Source organism: Lithobates pipiens, unplaced genomic scaffold, assembly GCF_037356315.1.
Source record: "Lithobates pipiens isolate NorthernLeopardFrog02 unplaced genomic scaffold, aLitPip1_a1.2 Scaffold_13, whole genome shotgun sequence".
NCBI classification, from domain to species: domain Eukaryota; kingdom Metazoa; phylum Chordata; class Amphibia; order Anura; family Ranidae; genus Lithobates; species Lithobates pipiens.
Genome location: NW_027507718.1, coordinates 325,126,373 through 325,150,213, shown reverse-complemented (window position 1 = coordinate 325,150,213; position 23,841 = coordinate 325,126,373). Strand labels below are relative to the sequence as shown.

Genomic DNA, 23,841 nt, shown 5'->3' with positions numbered 1-23,841 from the left:
CCTGTTAACAGCACTTCTACTTGGGACTCGACATCATCCTCTTTGGCTAACCGTTGGGGCAGGAGGCCGGATTCCTCTACTCCCAAACTATGTAGCTGCCATTGGGGAGGTGAGCCTGTTGCTTCCTCTTCCGTTCCCTCATATGGTTGCTGGGATGACATGTCTGTGATACTGTCTCCCAGGTGCATGGATCTTTGGGGAGGAAAGATTGCTTCCTCCACCCTGGTTGACTGTTGCGGAGGGGCGACAAACACCTCTACCTTCTCCATCTGTATCCTGATCTGCTGCTGGGAAGTGACAGCCACCTTCTCACCCTGAGCCTCCGGAACTGCCACAGAGGTCTTGGACCCACAGATGCTGCTGTTGGTGCTGGGCAGAGCTCCGTGAAGTTCTGCCCTGATGCTAGCTCTTTTTCTGGAGGCTCACTCGGTTGTTCTTCCTCAGCAGAAAAGTCTTCACTTCCAAAGTCAGGGTCCTGTCACAGCCTCTCTCATAACGTATTAGTGTCACGGGTGACACTGGTTAGTTAGCACCCGCCATATATTGCCTAATAAAGGTTTAACCCCCTGATCACCCAGCGGGTGACATCAGTTAAGTATTAGCAACAGTTAGGGTCTGCGTCGCCCCAGGCAGCGTCAGATTAGTGCCAGTATCGCTAATGCCCATGCACGCACCATATACCTCCCTTAGTAGTATAGTGTCTGAACAGATCAATCTGATCAGATCTATACTAGCGTCCCCAGTTGGTTTAGGGTTCCCAAAAATGCAGGGTTAGGATCACCCCAGATACATGCTAGCACCTGCGCTTAGCCCCTCCACCCAGCCCAGCCCACCCAAGTGCAGTATCAATCGATTACTGCCACTTACAAAACTGCAGCGTTCGCAGAGATAGGCCTGATCCCTGCGAAGACTAACAGTTTTTTTGGTAGCTCACAGGTCGCTCACAGTCAGGTCCTCTTTTTTTTTTTTTTTTTCCTGCGAGTTTCACTAGTTGTAGCAGTAAATTTTAGAGGCCACAATGTCCAATTGAAGGTACACTAGTGAAGAGGCCTACACGTTTCTGAGCATGACAAATGAGTGAAGAGGAAGTCACATATATTGTTCAAGCATTGTATGGTTATATGTGGAATTGCACCCCAAAATACATTTTGCTGCTTCTCCTGTGTGAGACTTTTTGGGAGCCTAGCCTCATACAGGACCTCAAAAACCAAGCACCGCCTTCAGGCTTTCTAAAGGCGTAAAATTGTGATTTTACTCCTCACTACCTATCACAGTTACGGAGGCCCTGAAATGTCCAGATAGCACAAACCACCCCCCCCCCCCTACCCCCCAAATGACCCCATTTTGGAAAGTAGACACCCCAAGGTATTTGCTAAGAGACTATATATTTTGCAGCTCTCATTTGTTTTTGAAAATAAAAAAAAATTTAAATGTATTTTCAATTTTCAAAACTTTGTGACAAAAAGCAAGATCTGCAAAATATTCAACATGCTTCTAAGCAAAAAAAATGTATTGTCATTTTCCCGAAGCTTGTGGCAAAATATATAATATAATAATATACAAATGTGGTAGGAGAAGCAGCAGAATGTATTTTGGGGTGTAATTTCACATATTCCAATGGCATGTTTGAACAATATAGCATTTCAGTGACAACTTTGTGTAAAAATGTATTTATTTTTTTTGTCATTTTTCAATCACTTGTGGCAAAATTTTAAATATTCAATTTCTTGGGGTGTCTACTTTCCAAAATGGGGTCATGGGGGGGATTATGTCCTGCCATTTTAGCACCTCAAGAAATGAGATAGGCAGTCATAAACTAAAAGCTGCGTAAATTCCAGAAAATGTACCATAGTTTGTCGACGCTGTAACTTTTGCGCAATATAAGAAATATACGCTTATTGAATTTTTTTTTACATGAGACATGTGGCTGAATATTATTTAAGTTTATTGTATTTTTTAATAGCAAAATGTAGAAAACATATATATATATATATATATATATAATTTTTTCCCACATTTGTGGTTGTTTTTCCTTTCTTTTGCAAAAAATAAAAACCGCAGAGGTGATCAAATACCACCAAAAGAAGGCTCGATTTTATAGGGAGAAAAGGGACACAAATTTTGTTTGGGTACAGCATTGCATGACCGTACAATTACCAGTCAAAGCAACTCCATGGCAAATTGTAAAAAATCTCTGGTCAGGAAAGCGGTAAATCCTTCTGGGGCTGAAGTGGTTAAAGAGGAAGTAAATCCTGTTGAGTTTACTTCCTCTTTCATTCCCTGCAAAGGCAAAGCATAATGGACCACTATGCATCGCATAGTAGTCCATTATGTGTCACTTACCTGACACAGGAGCCAGCGTAGTCACTGCTGTCCCCTGTAGTCCGGCGCATCCATCTTCTTGGTGGGGTCTCGCAGCTCCGCCGCTGTCATTCGGCGAAGCCGCAATGACGTCACTCCCACGCATGCGCACGGGAGCCGACACGCGCGGCAGCTCCGTCATTGAAAATGCTGCGCTCAGTGCGCCTCACAAGTAGGCAGTTGTTTTTTCTGATATGTTGGGTGCTACTATATATTGTGAGGGGAAATTTTACTACATTCTAATTTACACAGTAATTGGGTTATTTCTGTATTGTGCTTTCTTTCTGCTACTCTGTTTTTCATTAATAATAATATTATACATAATTTATATAGCGCCAACAGTTTACGCAGCGTTTTACAATGTGGAGGGGGGGACAGCACAATTACAGTACAGTTCAATACAGAAGGGACAGGAGGGCCCTAACCACTTGAGACCCGCGCTATAGCCGAATGACGGCTACAGCGCAGACCTCCTTTGCCGGGACTACGCCTGTTGACGTCGTCCCACGCGCGGCGTGCTCTGTGATCGGCGAGTCTATAAGACTCGCCTGATCACCGAACCGAGCAAGGGGTCGATCCCGACCCCTTATCACGTGATCAGCTGTCAGCCAATGACAGCTGATCATGTGATACAACGGAGCCGGTAATCGGCTATTATTCCTCCCCGCGCTGACAGCGCGAGGAGAAAAAAAAAAGAGCCGATCGTGGCCTGCCCTGCCAGTGCCCCCCTGCCAGTGCCACCTCAATAAAAAATAAGTGCCCCCGTCAGTGCCACCCAACAGTGCCACCCAGCAGTGCCCACAATCTGCCTCAACAAAGGTGCTGCACCCCAGTGCCACATCAGTGTCATCTACCAGTGCCCATCAGTGCCGCCCAGCAGTGCCACCTATCGGAGCCACCTATCAGTGCCCATCAGTCCCATCTATCAGTGGTACCTATCAGTGCCCCTTAGTGCCACCCATCCCTGCCATCTTATCTGTGCCCCTTAGTGCCACCCATCCCTGCCATCTTATCTGTGCCCATCTTTGCCCATCAGTGCCGCCTTATCTGTGCCCATCGGTGCCGCCTTATCTGTGCCCATCGGTGCCGCCTTAACTATGCCTATCAGTGCCCACCAGTGCAGCCTATCAGTGCCGCCTCATCAGCGCACTTCAATGAAGGAGAAAAATGACCTGTTTGCAAAATTTTATAACAAACTATTAAACATGATTTTTTTTTTTTGCATCTTTTTTTGTTTGTTTAGCAAAAAATAAAACTCCCAGCTGTAATTAAATACCACCAAAAGAAAGCTCTATTTGTGGGGAAAAAGATAAAAATTTCATTTGTGTACAGTGTTGTATGCCCGCGCAATTGTCATTCAAAGTTCATCAGCGCTGAAAGCTGAAAATTGATCTGGGCAGGAGGGGGGTTTAAGTGCCCAGTAAGCAAGTGGTTAAAGTCTAAAGGGAGGGGGTGGTGGTACAAAACTTATCTTCAGATGAGGTTGGTGATGTAGCTGGGGGTGGTGATGTGGATGGCCTTGTATGCTGTGGTTAGTATTTTGAATTTTATATGGCGGGGTAGGGGAAGCCAGTGAAAGGATTGGCAGAGAAGGGGCATCAGTCACAGGTCAGTTAGTGAGATGCATTAGTCTAGCAGCAGCATTAATTATAGACTTAAGGGGGATAGCCTGCATAAGGTTAGGCCATTAAGGAGAGAGTTGCAAATAGTCAAGGCGGGAAATAATCAAGGAGTGAATAAGTTGCTTTGTGGTGTTGTTAGTCATGAAGGGTCAAATTCTGGAGATGTTGCGGAGGTTAAGGCGGCAGGATTTAGCCAGTGATTGGATGTGGGGGCTGAAGGAGAGGTCAGAGTCAAGGATTACACCCAGCACCCTGGCATGTGTGGTGGGACCAACAGTTGTGCTGTTGATCTTAATGGTAAAGTCAGTTTTAAAAAGATTGAGTTTGAGAAAGTGGTGTGACATCCATACCGATATGTCATTCAGTAAGTTTGAGATCTGTGAGGAGACCCAGGGGGTGAGTTGAGGAGTGAAGAGATAATATACAGTAATTGATTATTGCTGTGGTTTTCTTGCTTTAAGAACTGCATAACCTCAGTAGCTTGACATCACGGTTTATGTAATGAAACCCATCCTGCAAGCTTGTAGTTCTAAGATCTAAGGCCCACCTCCTGGAAAACTTGGACAGCACTGAGTTAAGACATTACAGTGAAGCTACTAGGAATGTTAACAGCGAGAGTCATGCCAGTTCATGGAACTAGGAGCTGGAAACCAAGAATTCATTCACTGCTTCTCTTCCAAGGACGCCCCACATTACGTGTAAATGGAAAACAGACCTCTGAAGGAAGCTGTGTGTCAGCAGCAACACATGGGTTTACAGTCTGGGTGTGGACATGTTGTAAAAGGTCGAGCATTTCTGCACAGTCCATGGTGTGCTCATGTACAGTGCCTATGTGGAGTATGTATTGCACAAATAACTGATTATCAATTATAATAAAGTGTATTTTTTACATTTGGACAGAGTAAAGCTTGGGTATACGTGCACAAAAATTTGGATGGATATTAGTATGTTGTACCACTGTATAACAGAAGCCAGTTTCAGGGTTTAAATATAAGAATTCACTTCTGAATTCCTAGAGATGACTGGAAACATCTGCAGATTGTTCAGCTATGCTCTTTCCACTTTTGTTTAATTTAGTCATTGTGAATGTATTTAAATGACTTCATAGGTTCCACATCACTCCAGTCCTGACTTATCGATTTTGAGTGGTTTCATTACATTAATTTTTGAATGCCAGATTATGCTTGGAGGGTTTAAGACTACTATAGACAGTAATATCATTGCATTAACAAGTGAGGCCACTGCTCCACTTGAATTTTTCAAATTGGCCCTCTAAACTAGTTAATTGCTGGGATTGGAGAGTGCTTTCAATTAGAGTTCTGTTCCAGCAGCAGTTTTGTCCAGTTGATTGCATAATAGTGAACAGTCCCTTTTTACTCTAAAGCCCCATACACACTATCAGATTATCTGCTGACTTTTTCCTTCAGATTTACCAAAACCATATAATATGAGGACAAACCTTAGGAGTTTCAATATGTATGCAATCAGGCAGGCCCTTCTACTACATAGTTTTGGTAAATCTGAAGGAAAAACTCAGCAGATAATCTGATAGTGTATATGGGGCTTTACTATGTTCAACAGGAAAACTTTAGATTTGTTGAATCCACAATGGCTATTTACTTTCTGTACTTGGGTTTGGTGACAAATTTGCAGTGTTGGCTTAAAGTAACACTAAAGCTTCAGTTTTTTTTTTATTATTAAAATCGTAAACATGCTCTACTTACCAGCTAAGATCCTCCCAGGCTCTCCTTCTCATAGAAAGTCGCTTTCTATGGTGACACTCGTCAACACAGACCGGGCAAGTCAGCCCTGCCCCCCGCTCCCTCATCACAGCATTTGATTGACAGTAGCGGGAGCAAGTGGTTCTCGCTGCTGTTAATCTGCCCAATGAGGAGGAAGACAGCAGCGATAGCTGCTGTTCGCTTGCACATTTCTGGATTGGGATCGGGCTCAGGTAAGTATGGGGGGATCTTGCAGCACAGTTTTTTTTACCTTAATACTTAGAATGCATTGAGGTAAAAAAAAACTTAAGGCCCCTTTCACACTGGGGCGGTTTTCAGGCGATACAGTGCTAAAAATAGCGTCTGTGTAGCGCCTGAAAAAACTGGCCCCTTTCACTCCAGTGTGAAAGCTGGAGGGCTTTCACACTGGAGAGGTGTGCTAGCAGGATGGTGAAAAAAGTCCTGCTAGCTGCATCTTTGGAGCGGTGAAAGGAGTGGTGTATTCACCGCTCCTACCCATTGAAATCAATGGGGCAGCGTGGCTATACCGCCGGCAAAGCGCCACTGCAGCAGCTCTTTACGGGCGGTTTTAACCCTTTTTTGGCCACTAGCGGGGGTTAAAACCGCCCGCTAAAATGACGGTAAAGCACTGCTGAAAATAGCAGCGCTTTACCGCCAATGCCCGCACTGCCCCTTTATAAGCTCCCTGCCTTTCTCAGTCTTTGGGCCAGTGACTAAATGGATGGCAGCAAAAGTATTTATTTTAGAAGAGGTAATATAATATTTATTTTTTTAAGACGTTTCCCTTTATTTTCACCATGTGATCTGACCACTAAAACATTTACTTAGGTTGTCTTCACTCTGGATGGAGGAGCAACATATACTTTTGGGCAGCCACATTGTCAGTCTGGGAAGAGGTAAGTGTTAGGCAATGGTACACATCGGCCAAAAACTTTCAGTCCAGGTGTTACAGCTCTCTGATTAACAGAAGACTGTCTGTTGAAGGCCATGCTGGAAAATCAGTAGTTGATCAGCGCTCGCAGCCATTGGCCAGTGTATTCTGATCCCCCATCAGAATACAATGTCTTAGAAGGAGCGATCCCTGCATCAACATGGCTTGTGGTGTTTTAGGGATCTGTCAGTTTTTTTTTTTTATTTGACGAACAAGCAGAACCTAAACTATTTTGCAAGCAGGCAGTTCTTTATTGCAGAAGAGACATGCTATGTCATGTGCAGCTTGGTTTTCCCCGCACACACTGGATGTGCTGAAATGACTGACTTCCATGCAGATGTGCAGGACGACATCAAATTCCCCAGCTAGCCAATCAAGAAGTCAAAGACCCGGAAGAATAGCCAAGCCTGCTTTTAAATCCAACGCTCAAACAAGCAAATAAGTACACAGCTAAAATGTATAGGAACGGTTTTCCTACCAGATGATAAATCTAATCAGTGAGGATCCAGGCACCCTGTCAGACAACATGCATCCAGCCCTGATTGGACAGTTATAGAGCAGCAGCAGAATGATAAAGTCATCTATCCGCTTATTTACTCACTGTTGCTGTTAACATATTCAGTATAAGCTTATGTGTATGTACCAGACCCAGTCCTGGCTTCTATTTCTGGGTCTCCCATCCTTGTCTGAGCATTGCCTTTCACACCGAGCGCGTTTTGCAGGCACTATAGCGTTAGAAATGGTGCCTGCAATCCGCCCTCAAACTGCTGCTCCATTCATTCCAGTGTGAAAGCCCGAAGCTGTGCTGGCAGGACATCAGGAAAAGTCCTGCCAGCAGCTTCTTTGGAGCGGTGAAGGGGCAGTGTGTTTACCGCTGCTCCCCATTGAAATCAGTGGGGCAGCGCTGCATTACCGCCAGTAAAATGCCGCTATTGCGGTCAGTTGTAACCCTTTCTCAGCCGCTAGCGGGAGGTAAAAGCGCCCCGCTAGCGGCCGAAATGCGATGCAAATCTGAAGGTAAAACCATAAAAGGCTATGGGAGCGGCAGTGTGAAAGGGGTCTTACAGGGGCTTACAGAAGACTGAGACAAGTTTGTAGTCATATAGTTCTTTCATATTTTCAATTCATTTTTCCGTAGAGTGCAAGTTCTGAATCCAAGGCTGCTGTAACTGTAAATGTTTGGTGTTTCCTGCTATTGAGTGCCGACACCCTGCATATTCTTAGGGTGCTGTGTCAATAAAAGGTGGCCAGGAAGCAATTTTTTAGAATTTGGCACTGTGCTGCTTTAACTGGTAATTGCATGGTCATGCAATGCTGTACCCAAACAAAATTTGGGTCCTTTTTTTTCCCTCAAATAGAGATTTCTTTTGGTAGTATTTGATCACCTCTGTGGTTTTAATTTTTTGCGGTATAAATGAAAAAAAGACCGAAAATGTTGAAAAAAAAATATTTTCTACATTTTGTTATGAAACGAAATACAATATAAACTAAATTTTAGTCATACATTTAGGCCAAAGTGTATTCAGACACATGTCTTGAGTTAAAAAAAAAAAAAAAAAAAGTTATGGCGTCTACAAACTAGGGTACATTTTCTGGAATTTACGCAGCTTTTAGCTTATGACTGCTTATCTCGTTTCTTGGGATGCTATAATGGCAGGGCAGTACAACCCCCCCCCCCCTCAAATGACCCCATTTTGGAAAGTAGACACCCCAAGGAATTTGCTGAGAGGCATGGTGAGCACATTGAATTTTTTTTTTCTCGTAACTGATTGAAAAATTACATAAAAAAATAATTTACAAAAAGTTGTCACTGAAATTATATATTGCTCAAACATGCCATGGGTATATGTGAAATTACACTCCAAAATACATTCTGCTGCTTCTGAGTACAGGGATACCACGTGTGGGACTTTTTGGGAGCCTGGCCGCGTACAGGACTCCAAAAACCAATCACCGCCTTCTGGATTTCTAAGGGAGTAAAATGGTGATTTCATTCCTCACTACCTTTTACGGTTTCAGAGGCCATGAAAGAGGCATGTTGAGTATTTTGCAGATCTCACTTTTTGTCACAAAGTTTTGAAAATTGAAAAAAGCAAAGTAATAAAAAATGTCTTCATTTTCCAAAATATATTTTGGGTGTAATTCCACATATAGCCATGTCAAGTGTGAGCAATATATCATTTAGTGACAACTTTCTGCAAAAAACAAAGTTTGTCATTTTCCCAAAACTTGTGGCAAAATATTAAATATTCCATGGACTCAACATACCTCTCAGCAAATAGCTTGGAGTGTCTACTTTTCAAAATTGATTAATTTGGGGAGTGAGTGGATTTGTGCTATTTTGGCATTTCATGGCCTCCGAAACAGTGATAGGTAGTGAGGAAGTGAAATCACCATTTTACACCCATAGAGAGCCTGAAGGCAGTGATTGAATATCGGGGTCCTGTGTGCGGCTAGGCTCCCAAAAAGTCTCACACGTGTGGTATCTCTGTACTCGGGAGAAGCAGCAGAATGTATTTTGGTGTGTACCAACACAAACCCATGTCATGTGTGAGCAATATGTAATTTAGTGATAACTTTGTGTAAAGAATTTTTTTTTCCCAAAACGTGTGGCAAAATCTAAAATATTCCACGGACTGCCTATCAGCAAATAGCTTGGGGTGTCTAATTTCCAAAATGGGGTCATTTGGGGGGGGGGGTTTGAACTGTCCTGGTATTTTATGCACAACATTAGAAGCTTATGGCACACATCACCCACTCTTCTAACCACTTGAAGACAAAGCCCTTTCTGAAACGTTTTGTTTACATTACATTTTTAACTGTGGTGGTGAAATCACCTCCTACAATGCTAGAGTCACTGATTTGCGTATAGTGAGAGCAAACACTGTTGCTGACACGATAAATAAATGAGTGCTGCAGCTGAATGACACACCTGAAAAGCATACAATGGTAACAATAAAAAATGAACTCAATAAAACAACAACAATCTGTGCCAAAAATAGTAAAAAAAATATATGCTAAAGCATGGGGGGAATCCACCCCTAAAGTTAGGGGCAAATCGCCCCTCCACCCTTGCCCCCATGCTTCAGCAAATATGATCTTCTTTTTTTTTTACCTGTGGTGGTGAAATCTCCTACACCTCTGGTGTCGCTGATTTACCTATCCTGAGAGCAAACACTGTTGCTGTCATGATAAATAAACCAGTGCTGCAGCTGAATGGCGTACCTGAAAAGAAAATAATGGTTAAAAAAACACAGTAAACAGTAAAGTATAAAAGAATTGCATACCTGAAAAGCAAACATGATAAAACATAGTAACAATAAAACATTGCAGTTAAGCATAACATACAGTAAAAAAAAGAGCAGAACAATAGAAAGAGAACAGTAATAAAATTACAACTATTTTTGGCTTTTTTATTTTATATTTTTTTGTTTTTTTTAACACTTTTTGAGAACTGTAACAGTTCCAGATTTGGGTCTCTTAAAATGCGATGACATCTTTGGAGACCCTGTGAAAGTGGATACAGTACCCAATCCATGTCATTGCTCTATTGCAATCAATCCGCTTATGAGTTTGGATATCACCCCTTCTTATTTCCATGTTTTGTATAAAAATTTGTTTTTAATTGGCCCATGTGGGAATTTTTTACTTGTTTCAATAAATCGTACTTTTATTATGTTTGGTTGCCTTTTAAGAAAGTCCCAATTCAGAGATTGCTTATGTACAACCGTGTAAAAGTGTACCCTAGACTGTGCCGTGTTGTACCCTACGTGAATACTCCACTAGTGTGTGGTAGCGTTAGAAACATTCACTGAGGTAAAGACCAGGTTGGCCAGGACAGGAAGGACAAAAATAGTTGGTGTCATGCCTATATCTGCGCTTGCTACAGACACATCATCTTTGGGGTGATCGTTAAGTAGGGTCACCAGGAAGGACATACGGAAAATGCCTCTCATGCAGCCAACTTGCTGCATTTGGATTGGGAAGCTGGGCCACATCACCGTCTGGAAACAGAAGGGCTGTGATGATTTCTTCCTGGAATTTATGGAAGGATCCAGTTTGTTCTAATGCTTTGTATAGCACATAAGCGTTCAGCAGAGCCAATTGGAGTAAGTATGCAGACACTTTTTTTGTACCAGCGTCTGGCCTTACGGGCAATTTAAAGCGGAGGTACACCCTAAAGTGGACCTTCCGCTCATTGGAACCTTCCCCCCCCTCCGGCGCCACAATTGCCACCTTTCAGGGGGGAGGGGGGTGCAGGTACCTGTACAGTACAGGTATCTGCACCCACTTCCGGCGTAGATTCTGCAGAAGGTACGCCCCTTTCCGCAGAATTTACGCCCCTTTCCGAAGGTCCCCCGCTGCCTGCTGGGAAACACACGGATCTCAGAGACAGCAGGGACCATCCTTATTGCGCAGCGCGACTCGCACGTGCGCAGTAGGGAACCGGGAAATGAAGCGGAAAGGCTCCACTTCCTGATTCCCATACCCAAGATGGCGGCGGCAGCACCCGAGAGACGATCGAGAGATCGGCTTCGGGTGCCGACATCGCGGGCGTGCTGGGCGGGTAAGTGTCATTATTTTAAAAGTCAGCAGCTGCAGTATTTGTAGCTGCTGGCTTTTAACCACTTGGTTCCCACACTACGTCTATTGACGTCATGGGGTTTCAGTGGTTATATCTAAATGATGCCTGAGGCCACAGACATCATTCATATATTGCCGTTTTCAGCCGGTGATTCCCTACACCATAAGAACGATCATAGCGGCCGCTTGATCGTTCTTACGGGCGGCGGGAGGGGACGCCCCTCCGGCCGCCCTCGGGTGCTTCTACCGACTCACCGTTTCCATCGGTGAGTCGGTCACAGGATCCGCCGGCCCCAGCAAGTAATCATAGAGATTTCCGGCGGACTAGATTGTCCCCGGAGTCTCTATGATCGTTCGGAGGACGGGGGCGATGTTATGACGTCACGCCCGGCCTCGGTATTCAAATTAACGGCGCCGATCTGGCTAGGAAGCCAGGATCGTTTTTGTTTTATGTTTTTTTTGTTTTTTATTCTTCCCAGCCTAGAGGTGAGACCCGGCGATTAGATTGCACAGTGCCACTAGATCCAATTCTGTGATCAAACGAGTGACTAAAAAGTGGCACGCTCGTGTAATACTTGTCCACATACAAGTGATACCCCTTTCTGAATAAGGGTGACACCAAGTCCCAAACAATCTTGCCAGCGCTTCCTATGAAGTCTGGGCAGTTCTCGGGCTCCACGTGACCATCTTTTTCCTCGTGAACTATAAAACTATATGTATAGCCTGTTACCCTGTCACAGAGATTATACATCTTGATCCAATATCTGGCACGCTTGCTGGGAAGATACTGTGTTTCAAGCGGCCAGAAAATGTAATCAGAGACTCCTCAATGCAGACAACTTGATCGAGAGGATTGGCAAATGCAGCAGGAAGGGCACTATGGGCTCAACGAGCCTGTGTTTGTCTTGTTGGTGGCTGTGGGACACTACTACTAGCCACTGCACCAGCTTGAACTGCACCAGCGTGAAATGTGTGCCTACATGTACTTTGTCAGTGTAGTGTTGATGCAACTCACGTTTGGATGTCTTCTCTCCCCTCTGGAACCAAAAAGGATTCCAGGAGGGGAGGTGACACTGACAGACCTAGCCGGGACCGAGGTTCTTGGAAGGGACTGAATGCCAGCCTGCTTGTGATTATGGGCCCTGGCATTTGGGGGAACAGTGCCCTTTGTGAGCTGTATGCCTGGGGACCCCTGAAATGGTTTTACTTGGATTCAGGTCCATGCCGCCCCCCAAGACACACAGACTCTGGATATGTAAATGCCATGTTAGCAATGGACTGAATCATACTGTTGGGACACAGACTCTTGGATGCTGATGTCATCAACTCCAGCCACCTGTCTGTTGTCTTGTATAATATAAATGAGTCTAGTCTGGCTTGACACAGATTCTAAAGAGTATTTCACCTATTGTTGTTTTGTTGTTTGTGCTAATTAACCTGCAGTTGAATAAAGGAATCCAGTGTTGATTAGATAATTAGCTCATGCTAATTAGGTTAGGTTTTAGTCACCCCACTGTATATATTTTGTGTGAGATCTCAAATAAATGATGATTCCTGATGTACTCCAAGACTGGTGTTGTCTAGTTCTTGGGGGTTCCTATAGCCGGATCCATTGGACTCCAGGACTTAGGAAGCAGTATTACTGACGGAAACACTCAAGCGGCGCGTGGGGGACATTCCGTCACAGTGACCTCACTTCCTCTGCCTCTGTTTACATTACACAGGCTGAGGAGGCATTTCGTTGGTCAGAACCGATCAGCAGGTCCAGCCAGTAATCATTGGCCTGGAACTGAAGACTGATCGGTTCTGCAACTAATCCGATCGCTGTTAGCATGCGCACCCCCCTGCCTGTGGGCGTAAACTACGCATGGGTACGTGGTTTTGTGCACCCATACCATTCTGCTGTCGTTTATCTGTGTGAGCAGGTCAGGAACCGGTTAAGGTATGTGCAGGCACTATTCAATATTTGCAGTGTGGGTCTGGAGACTCAAGCATTTGCAGATTTACTTTAATACTGTACGGACACATTCTTATTAATTTGCCAAAACTGCCCTCGTGCACCTATTTCACTCACTATCACTACACCCACATACGCTTATTTGCTCATCACTACTGCACCAGTGCACACCTACCTATTTGCCATCACTACATCTTTGAGCACTCGTTAACTTACAAATACTGCACTGAAATGCAGTCCATTCAATAAATTGCCACGTTTCTGCAAGTGTATTTATTAAATAAAATAATTCAATGTATTTTTACATTCAAATACTGGAACTACATGTTTCTTTCTTGATAATCGGCTTCCTAGAATCCCCTCCACAGAAGTATTTCGATATGATATGGCAGCCCTTTTGCGAGTGGAATTTAGTGCAGGGTGAGTGAGGAGCAGGGGTGGACCAGGCTGACAGCTTCCTGGCTGATCGCTTCTGGCAGAAGCGGTGCAGGCTTCCCTGACCCCAGCGCCCACCCCCCCCCCCCCCGCCGCTCTGATGTCCTGTAAAATGCCTGCACCACTTCTGCCAGAAGCGATCAACTGGAGGACACAGAGCGGCAGGACCAGACTGAACTGTGGCCACTTTGAGCGGAGTCTGCAGCACTCCCCTCCCTCTCTCCTCCTCTTGTGTGTCACGGAGATGTAGGCTGTGTGTTACAGAGCCGAGTCTGTGTTCGGCGGCGCTGTAGCAAGGTCCCACCCCCCTAGACAGACTTGTGTGATAGATTAAATCAGTGTTCTGCCTATCACACGAGCCAGTCCAGGGGGGCAGGACCTTGCTACGGCGCCACCAAACACAGACCCGGCTCCATGACACACTCCATGGTGAGTCTGTATTGATGGGCGCAGTGAGCCTACATTTGTGGGCACAGTGAGCTACATTTATGGGCACAGTGAGCAGTATTTGTGGGCACAGTGAGCTACATTTATGGGCACAGTGAGCAGTATTTATGGGCACAGTGAGCTACATTTGTGGGTGCAATAAAGCTTCATTGATGGGCACAGTGAGCTACATTTGTGGGTGCAATAAAGCTTCATTGATGGGCACAGTGAGGCTGCATTGATGGGCACAGTGAGGCTACATTTATGGGCACGGTGAGGCTACATTTATGGGCACGGTGAGGCTACATTTATGGGCACGGTGAGGCTACATTTATGGGCACGGTGAGGCTGCATTTATGGGCACAGGGAGCTGCATTTATGGGCATAGTGAGCTACATTTATGGATACAATGAGGCTGCATTTGATGGGCACAGTGAGGCTGCAATGATGGGCACTGTGAGGCTGCACTAATGAGCGCTGACGAGGCTGCACTGATGGGCACTGATATACTTTATGTTAATATTGTTAAAGTTGTTGTTAAGATTTCTTTTTAGAACCTAATTCTGCATAAAACATTTAACAATTTATGATGGAGTGTTTAGGGGCAGGGAAGGGTTTTGGGTGGGCAACTGGTGGCGAGTAACTTTTAAGGCCTGGCTAGTGGCTCAGGGCTTAAAATTTGGAGCCCTGTGATATGGAATGCCTATGATTTATTTTTTATGGGGACATCACTTGCATTCCCTTTTTGAAATGTCATGTAGCAGAATGAAATACAGTACGCTTGTACACAGGAATTTATGTATGGGGCTCAAGCTATCGGGCTGTAAAGAATACATAAAGTTAAACATATTTAAGAACAGTTGGTTTCATAACTAAAATCATACACCACAAATCAGTCCCTTGGAAATAAGTAATCCTCTGTTCCAGGCATGTACTGGCCATAGGGACTACCGGGAGATTCCCGGTGGGCCGATGGCTCAGTGGGCCGGTCTGGTGCAGTCCTGGAGCCGCTCCTCTCTGACAGTGAGCGAACGCGATTCCCTGCCTGTCAGGAGGAGAAGCTTCCGTCATATGCTGGAGAGAGCATTAGGCGTTATGCTCCCTCCAGCCTGCAGGGGGAGATAGACAGCCGGCCGACTTTCTTTCCTCTCTCCCCTATCACTTGTTATCACATGACTGGAGAGAGGAAGATGAGAAGCTGCCTTCAGAACTGTGAGTACATGTGGGGGGAGGACACTGGTGTAAGGGGGCTGCTGGTGGGACACGCTGGTGTAAGAGGGCTGCTGGTGGGACACGCTGGTGTAAGGGGGCTGCTGGTGGGACACGCTGGTGTAAGGGGGCTGCTGGTGGGACACGCTGGTGTAAGGGGGCTGCTGGTGGGACACGCTGGTGTAAGGGGGCTGCTGGTGGGACACGCTGGTGTAATGGGGCTGCTGGTGGGACACGCTGGTGTAAGGGGGCTGCTGGTGGGACACGCTGGTGTAAGGGGGCTGCTGGTGGGACACGCTGGTGTAAGGGGGCTGCTGGTGGGACACGCTGGTGTAAGGGGGCTGCTGGTGGGACACGCTGGTGTAAGGGGGCTGCTGGTGGGACACGCTGGTGTAAGGGGGCTGCTGGTGGGACGCGCTGGTGTAAGGGGGCTGCTGGTGGGACGCGCTGGTGTAAGGGGGCTGCTGGTGGGACGCTCTGGTGTAAGGGGGCTGCTGGTGGGACGCTCTGGTGTAAGGGGGCTGCTGGTGGGACACTCTGGTGTAAGGGGGCTGCTGGTGGGACACACTGATGTAAGGGGGCTGCTGGTGGGACACACTGATGTAAGGGGGCTGCTGGTGGGACACTCTGATGTAAGGGGGGCTGGTGGTGGGACACTCTGATGTAAGGGGGCTGCTGGTGGGACACTCTGATGTAAGGGGGCTGCTGGTGGGACACTCTGATGTAAGGGGCCGGTCTGGGTGAGGTCCAGGGCCAAATTTCTGTCCCAGTCCAGCCCTGCTGTGTTCTTACAGTATGAAATCCATGTATCAGTCCCGTCCAAAATACAATTTGGTTTCACATTCATTAGCAAGTTCCCAGCTAGGTTACTACTTGCTATGCTTTATGTGAGTTATAAAGGGTATGCAATTCATATTAAGGCAAATTAACATGAAGCATACAGCAGTTGGTGTGATTAGCCATGTTTCTAGACAGCAAAAAGCCATTTACTAAAGCATAGAAATTTTATACCATACCACTGAAAGTTTTTTCCACTTCAGAGCCACATGGGTCAATGAGGAAATAAAGTAACATACATAAAATTTAGTTCTTCTACTTGTGTTTAGAAGATTCAGCTCTGAACTGTTCTGCAGAAGTTCAGAAAATGATTAAAATACCTTACATAGGTATATACAGGGGTGCAGCCACAGCTCCTGTACCCCTGAGGACGGAGAGCTTAAGACTTGCGTTACTACTAGTTCCCATTAATTATTGTCTGTACAGAATAAAGCAGCATTCTTGTTTACTCCACAGCCGTTTACAGTACTCTCACCTGTTGCTGGAGCTTGTAGTAGGTTTACTGAAAACACAAATGGGGCTGTACAAAATGCTTGCATGAAATTTGATGGCCCTGCGTCTTTTATCCCTGATCTTTTTCCCCCAACAATCCTGCCTGCATGAATACTGTACATCATCTCTGAAGAACTACTTGGGGAAGGGAACCTATGATGTTGAATTATGGGAAGAAGATGGAGCACCCAAAGTAAACAAAAACATTCTAAGTTAATATTTTGTAATTGATTGGGTCCACTGAGAACACCTTATAGTGCGTTCTACCCTGCTGTTGCTCTTTGCAAGGAGTTTATGTTGTACTTAATAACATCTCATTCCGCTGCAGAGAAAGTGATATTATCCATTGTATGTTCATGTGTGTTCTGTGTCTTCTTCATATTACAGGCATCTTTTCCACAAATCCTGTGTTGATCCTTGGTTATTAGATCACCGCACCTGTCCAATGTGTAAAATGAACATTCTCAAAGCACTGGGCATACCGGTAAGAACATCAAGCATTAAAGATTTTATTTATATTGGTCCATACATGAGCCTTTCAGTTATTTAAAACATTGGGTCTTGTCTTCCCTATCGTTTTTTTTTTTTTTCTATACCCTCTGGAGAGTCTCCCCCCTCACTCCCCCCCCTCTCCCCCCCCCTCTTTCCCTCCCCCCCCTTTTTTTTCCCCTTTCTCTTTTTCTCCTTTTCTCCTCCTCTTTTGCTTATTCCTAATTTGTGAGACATATCTCCACCAAGCTAGCCTCCTTTCAGGCTGCTGATTAATTGTGGGAGTTGCTCCTTGATGACTTGTGGTACTCCCCATACATTCTAGAAGCTAGGCTCTCGACACTCTTGTTGTTCGATATGATATACTAAACTACGAACCTTGCTAGAAGGCATAAATTGGGATAAAATCTTAGGAACAAAGAACACGGAGGAGAGATGGGTTTGCTTTAAGAGCATATTAAATTAGGGCATTAGCCAATTCATTCCATTGGGTAATAAACTCCAGTGTAAAATGCATATAAAAGCAAGGGAGAAGGCCTTAAAAAAAACACAAGGTTGAGGGATCATCCTCAGCATTTACACTTTATAAAGAATGCAACAACAAATGTAAGGGTGCAATAAGGACGGCTAAGATAGAACATGAAAGACACATAGCGGAGGAGAGCAAAAAATCCCAAGAAATTCTTTAAGTATTGTAGAGGGTCAGCCTGGGGCAGGGTTAAGAGGGGGTTAATTTTAAGAAGGCAGGTACTTCCCCTTCCAACCTGCTTATGGTCAAATGTGCTGAAAGTGTCAGTGTGGAGCTGATGAGTAGGAGAGAGAGACACACAGCAGCAGGCTGTGTGGAAACATCCATTGCTGGATGGTGTACCTGCTGGGTGAGCTTAACCACAAAAAGACTGTAGCTGAAGCCATGAACTGTTACCTCTAAGCCTGTGGGCTGATGAATTGTGAGCTGTACCTGTGTGCACATCCGTGTGATAAGACAAGTCTGTCTGGTCTTATGTTTTTGCTGTTTTGCTGAATAAAAGCCACTTTTATTTTACTGGACTGCCTCTGAGCCAGCTCTTCACCCCTCTGATCCCCTACAATTGGTGGAGAATGCGGGCAGTTTGAGGGTTCCAGTCTAATCCCATGTCCTGGGTTAAAGCTGCACAGACAGTAAAATCATCTGAACGAGCCATGGAGGATGTGGTTAAGCAGCTGGTACTGGCTAATACACAAGCGCAGGCCTGCCATCAGGAGGCCCAGCAGGCCCTGGTACAAGCACAGGCTCGGCAGGAGCAGATCCTGGTGCAGACAGTCTCTGTACAACAGGAAACAAGTCGCTTACTGAGTGAACAGATAACGGGATTACAAAAGATGGTGACCCAGCAGGCTGAAATGACGAAAGGTTACCCCGCTGTAAAGAGTGACCCCCAGGGGGCAGTGCAGCGGACCCTGCAAAAGATGACGGCCTTAGACCATGTGGAAGCATACCTAGCTATGTTTGAGCGGGTTGCAGCAAGGGAGGGTCTGCCTGATAAAGACTGGGCAGATGTACTGGCTCCTTTCCTGACCGCAGACTCCCATTGACTTGTGACTTGGCCCCGGAATCAGCACGCGATTATAAGCTCCTGAAAGCAGAAATCCCAGCAAGGCTGGGAGTGACTGTCGCTTTAAGGGCGCAGCTCTACCACCTGATGCACTTTTTCCAAGATTGGCTGAAACCTGAGGAAAAGACGCCCACTCAGATTGTGGTAAGAGTCACACTTGATTGTTTCCTGCATGGACTACCCAGGGAGCTCCACCGATGGGGGGCTCAGTCCGAGCCTCAGTAACTGGATATAATGAAAGAGACGTGGGAACAAGAAGCTTCCCTGTATCGGAGTGTGGTAGAACACGTGTCTCAAATGCAGGACCGAATAACAAAAGTTATGCCCATAGTACGGGAACATTTGCAGGCTGCGCAAAACGCCCAGAGTCGTGTATACAACCGATCTGCCAAGATTAGAGAATTTAAACCTGGGGATCGGGTGCTGGTCTTAGTGCCTACGGTCGAGAGTAAGTTTCTCGCCAAATGGCAAGGACCCTTTGAGATAGTTGAGAGGGTGGGCAAGGTCAACTATAAAGTCCATCAGCCCACCAAACGTAAACCCTACCAGATTTACGACGTCAACTTGATCAAACCATGGAAAGATAGACAGGTTTTGACAGTCAGTCCGAAAGTCCCAGAAGACCCTGATGCTCAGATTAAGAAGGTAGGGATTGCAGAGGCTCCCCTTCTCAAAAACAGTTGTTCTGGGAGTTTTTGCAGAGGAATCTAGACATTTTTTTCAAACCTACCAGGCCTAACCTCGGTAATTGAACATAATGTCATTACAGACCCAGGCGTTCGAGTAAACCTCAAACCCTACTGCATACCCGAAGCTTGCCAGAATATTGTCTCGGCCAAGCTTAAGAGCATGTTGGACCTTGGGGTCATTGAGGAGTCTTCAAGTAGCTGGTCTAGCCCTATAGTCCTTGTACCCACGCCGAATGCAACCTGGCGGTTCTGCAATGACTTTTGCAAGTTAAATGAAGTCTCCAAGCCAGACACGTATCCCATGCCAGGGTCAATGAATTAATCGAGAGATTAGGACCGGCCCGGTACATCACCACTCTTGACTTGACCAAGGGATACTGGCAGATCCCGCTTTCCCCAGAGGCTAAAGAAAAAACTGCATTTGCCACACCCGACGTCTTATGGCAGTATGCCCGAATGCCATTTGGGTTACATGGGGCCCCAAGCCACTTTCCAGAGGGCCATGAACTTTGTCCTGAGACCTCATAAGGAATTCTCAGGAGCCTATCTTGATGACATTGTCATCTTTAGTAAGGACTGGGAGAGTCACTTACCGAACGTCCAGTTGGTCTTGGATGCTCTCTGAAGGGCGGGGTTCACAGTGAACCCAGAAAAGCACAAGGTTGGGATGGAGGAGGCCCGCTACCAGGGGTATGTTGTAGGCAGGGGTGTGATTAAGCCCCAACTAAACAAGGTGGAGGCTATTCAGAAATGGCCCTGTCCACTCACAAAGAAACAAGTGCGTTCTTTCCTTGGCATTGTGGGCTATTATAGGAGGTTTGCCCCCAACTTTGCCTGTCTAGCAACACCTCTGACTTCGTGTTCCCTCACTGAAGCGTGCACCTCGGTTTATTGGGCCTTTCCATATTCTTTGCAAGATTAGCCCAGTGGCTTACGCATTAGACCTTCCTTCTAATATGCGTATTTCAAATGTATTTCATGACTCCTTATTAAAACCTTTGGTCTGCAACCACCTTGGTGCCACGTCTTCACCCTGTACAGGTTGAGAACTATGAGGAGTATGAAGTACAGTCCATTGTTGACTCCCGTAGGTTCTGTGGACACATACAGTACCTGGTGCATTGGAAAGGGTACGGTCCGGAAGAATGCTCTTGGGTCTCATCCTCAGACGTACATGCCCCCTGTCCTCCTCTGTGATTTCCATTGATGTTTTCCCCTCAAGCGTGGTGGTCCTCCGAGTCGTGGGGGTCATTGAGGAGGGGGTACAGTCAGGGCTGGGCTCAGCCCTTCTTTCTTTGAGCTGGCCTACAGCTGAGCGGCGAAATTGCCAGCTCCCATCTCAGTTACCCAGCTGTTGTTGATCCTGTTTATCAGTCCTGCCTACTTAAGCCGTCCAGCCCAGAGGAGCTCTGCCTTCGCCTTGGTCACATCACAAGAAACTATCACCTGCATTCCTGTTTAAAAACTGGCTTTGCTGACATCCCTTCAGGCTACAGATCCTGGCTTGGCTTACGATCCGTTCCGGTTACTGAACTTTGGCCATGTTTTGACTACGTTTGTTCTTTTTACTTTTATTATTAACCACTTGCTTACTGGGCACTTAAACCCCCCCCTCCTGCCCAGACCAATTTTTAGCTTTCAGCGCTGATGCACTTTGAATGACAACTGTGCGGCCATACAATACTGTACCCAAATGAAATTTTTATCATTTTTTTTCCCACCAATGGAGATTTGTTTTGGTGGTATTTAATTACAGCTGGGAGTTTTATTTTTTGCTAAACAAAAAAAAAAAAAGATGCAAAATAAAAAAAAAATCATGTTTAATAGTTTGTTATAAAATTTTGCAAACAGGTAATTTTTCTCCTTCATTGAAATGCGCTGATGAGGCGGCGCTGGTGGGCACTGATAGGCACAGTTAAGGCAGCACTAATAGGCACAGATAACGTGGCACAAATAAGGCAGTACTGATGGGCAAAGATGGGCACGGATGGGTGGCACGGATGGGCACTGATAGGTGGCACTGCTGGGCACTGGTACATGACATTGATGGGCACAGATATGTGGCACTGAGGTGCAGCACTGTGTGTGCATGGCAGATTGTGGGCACTGATGGGTGGCACTATGGGCACTGAGGGGTGTCACTTTTTGGCATATTTTTGGTGGCACTGGCAGGGGGCAGGTGGGCACTGATGAGCTGTCCCCAGCTCACCGTGATCCGGACTGATGTCCCGATCACGGCCGCCGGTGATCGGCTTTTTTTTTTTCTCCTCGCGCTGTCAGCGTGAGGAGGAAAAATAGCAGATTACCGGCTGTGTTGTGATCACATGACAGCTGATCACATGGCTGGCTGACAGCTGATCACGTGGTAAGGGGTCGGGATTGACCCCTTGCTCTGATCCGTGATCAGGCGAGTCTCATAGACTCTCTGATCACAGAGCGCGCCGTGCGCGCCCCTCAGGGGGCGCACAGGCCGCTCGTGCACGGGACGACGTCAATAGACGTCGTCCCGGCAAAGCAGGTCCGCGCTGTAGCCGTCATTCGGCTATAGCGCGGATCTCAAGAAGTTAAACAAGTGGGATTTAACTGTACTTCTGTCTCGATCTGATTTCATAGTTTCTGACACCAGTATTCTGAGTGTCATGGTGACAATGAATAACAGCCCACAAGGATTTCTATGCCACATCTGTATATTGGAAACAGGACATTACCAATGGTTAGCAACAACTTAATGCTAGCATGAGATACTCACCAGTATGACAACAATAGAACTTGTTGCTAATAGTAGCTGTCCAATAACAAACCAGGAGTAATGCCTAATGGTTTTGTAGTAATGTAATGTGTAAAGACTTCAATGAGTCTTGCTGATTAAAATACATCTGCGCTTCATACAGCTCACACCAGTCCATATATTAAATATTAGACACACCATCCAATCTAGCACATAACTGTGCTGCCAAATTGCCTGCTATGGCAGCGAGTGAACTTTTTAGGCCCCTTTCAGACTGAGTGGATCCATCTAAGCAGAATCCGTCTGCTCAGTGGGGGATCTCTCCACTGAGCAGGCAGATGACATGTCCGTGTCCGCTCCGCTATGCAAAACGGACACAGCCCACTCTCCTCTATGGGGCAATCGGATGGAAATGGACTGCATGTCCGTTTCCATCATATTGTCATCTGATCCGACAGATGGCAAATGTTTTGCAATACATCTGTTTTTAGCAAGTTTTATCGGATTGGATCCCCGATGGATGTCAGCGGACACATAAAGGCCATGGCGGTTGCATGAATTACTTATTGTTTTCTTTGAAACAATTGTTCCTGCTAATTTCAGGTCTATCTGAAGCTCTCCACATGTGGTCCTTGGCTCTTGGACAACTCTTCTGATAATTATTTTCACTTTTCTGTCAGAAATCTTGCAAGTAGCACCTGGTCGTGGCCAGTTTATAGTGAAATTATGTTCTTTCCACTTCCGGATTATGACCCCAACAGTGCTCACTGGAACATTTAGACGTTTAGAAATATCTCTGTAACCAATGCTATCGGTATGTTTTGCAACAATAAGGTTGTGAAGGTCTAGAGCTCTTTGCTTTTACCCATCATGAGATGTTTGTTGTGCGACACCTTAGTACTGAGACCCCTTTTTATAAGCCATCATTTGGGACTGAACCAGCTGATATTAATTTGCACTGACAAGGGGCAGAATTGCTTTCTAATTACTGATAATTTCAGCCATTCCTTTTTTGCACCTCCCTTTCTTAATGAGTTCAATACTTTTTCCCTGTGTTATTCCATTTTATTACACATAACTTAATTTCTGAACTTCTTTGTTTTGGTTTCTTTGTAAGTATGGATTGCATGGGTTGTTACCAAGATGTGGTGGACATTTCATGTCAATAGCACCTTTAGAAATATATTTGCCTAAAAAAATTGCTATGTATTGAATACTTATTTTACCCACTGTACAAAAAAATCACTGTCTGTGAACACAGATTGATGTGCCATCCAAGAATGCAAGGTAAAGCTCTATAATGCAAAGAAAAAGCCATATCTGAGCATGATTGAGAAACTCTGCCATTTTCTCTGGGCCAGAGTTCATTTTAAATGGTCTGTTGCAAAGTGGAAAACTTTTCTGTGGTCAGATAAATCGAAATTTGACATTCTTTTTGGTAAACATTGGCATCGCTTCCTCCGGACTAAACATAATACTTTTGACTTATCACTTCTCAGTTTAAAAGCCTACATCTCTGATGGTATGGAGGTGCATTAATGCTTCTAGAATGAACAGCTTACACATCTGGAAAGGCACCATCAATGCTGAAAGATATCCAGATTTTAGAGCAGCATTTGCTCGGGCAAGAATGGGACAACATTTCTATACCAAAGCCCCAGCAACTGGTCTCCTCCATTCCAAGACATTTACGGAGTGTTGTTAAAAAAAGAGGGATGCTACACCGTGGTAAACTTTTTTGGAA

At 45.5% G+C, this 23,841-nt stretch overlaps 1 protein-coding gene across 1 annotated transcript in view; it reads left to right on the top strand.

Moving 5' to 3' along the window:
• The window catches only part of RNF150 (ring finger protein 150), a 276,332-nt gene that overhangs the window by 216,380 nt on the left and 36,111 nt on the right, over positions 1-23,841 (top strand). Inside the window, exon 5 of the mRNA XM_077476943.1 lies at positions 16,984-17,080. Within this exon, the coding sequence (XP_077333069.1) occupies positions 16,984-17,080 (97 nt within the window). The remainder of the gene's footprint in view (positions 1-16,983; positions 17,081-23,841) is intronic.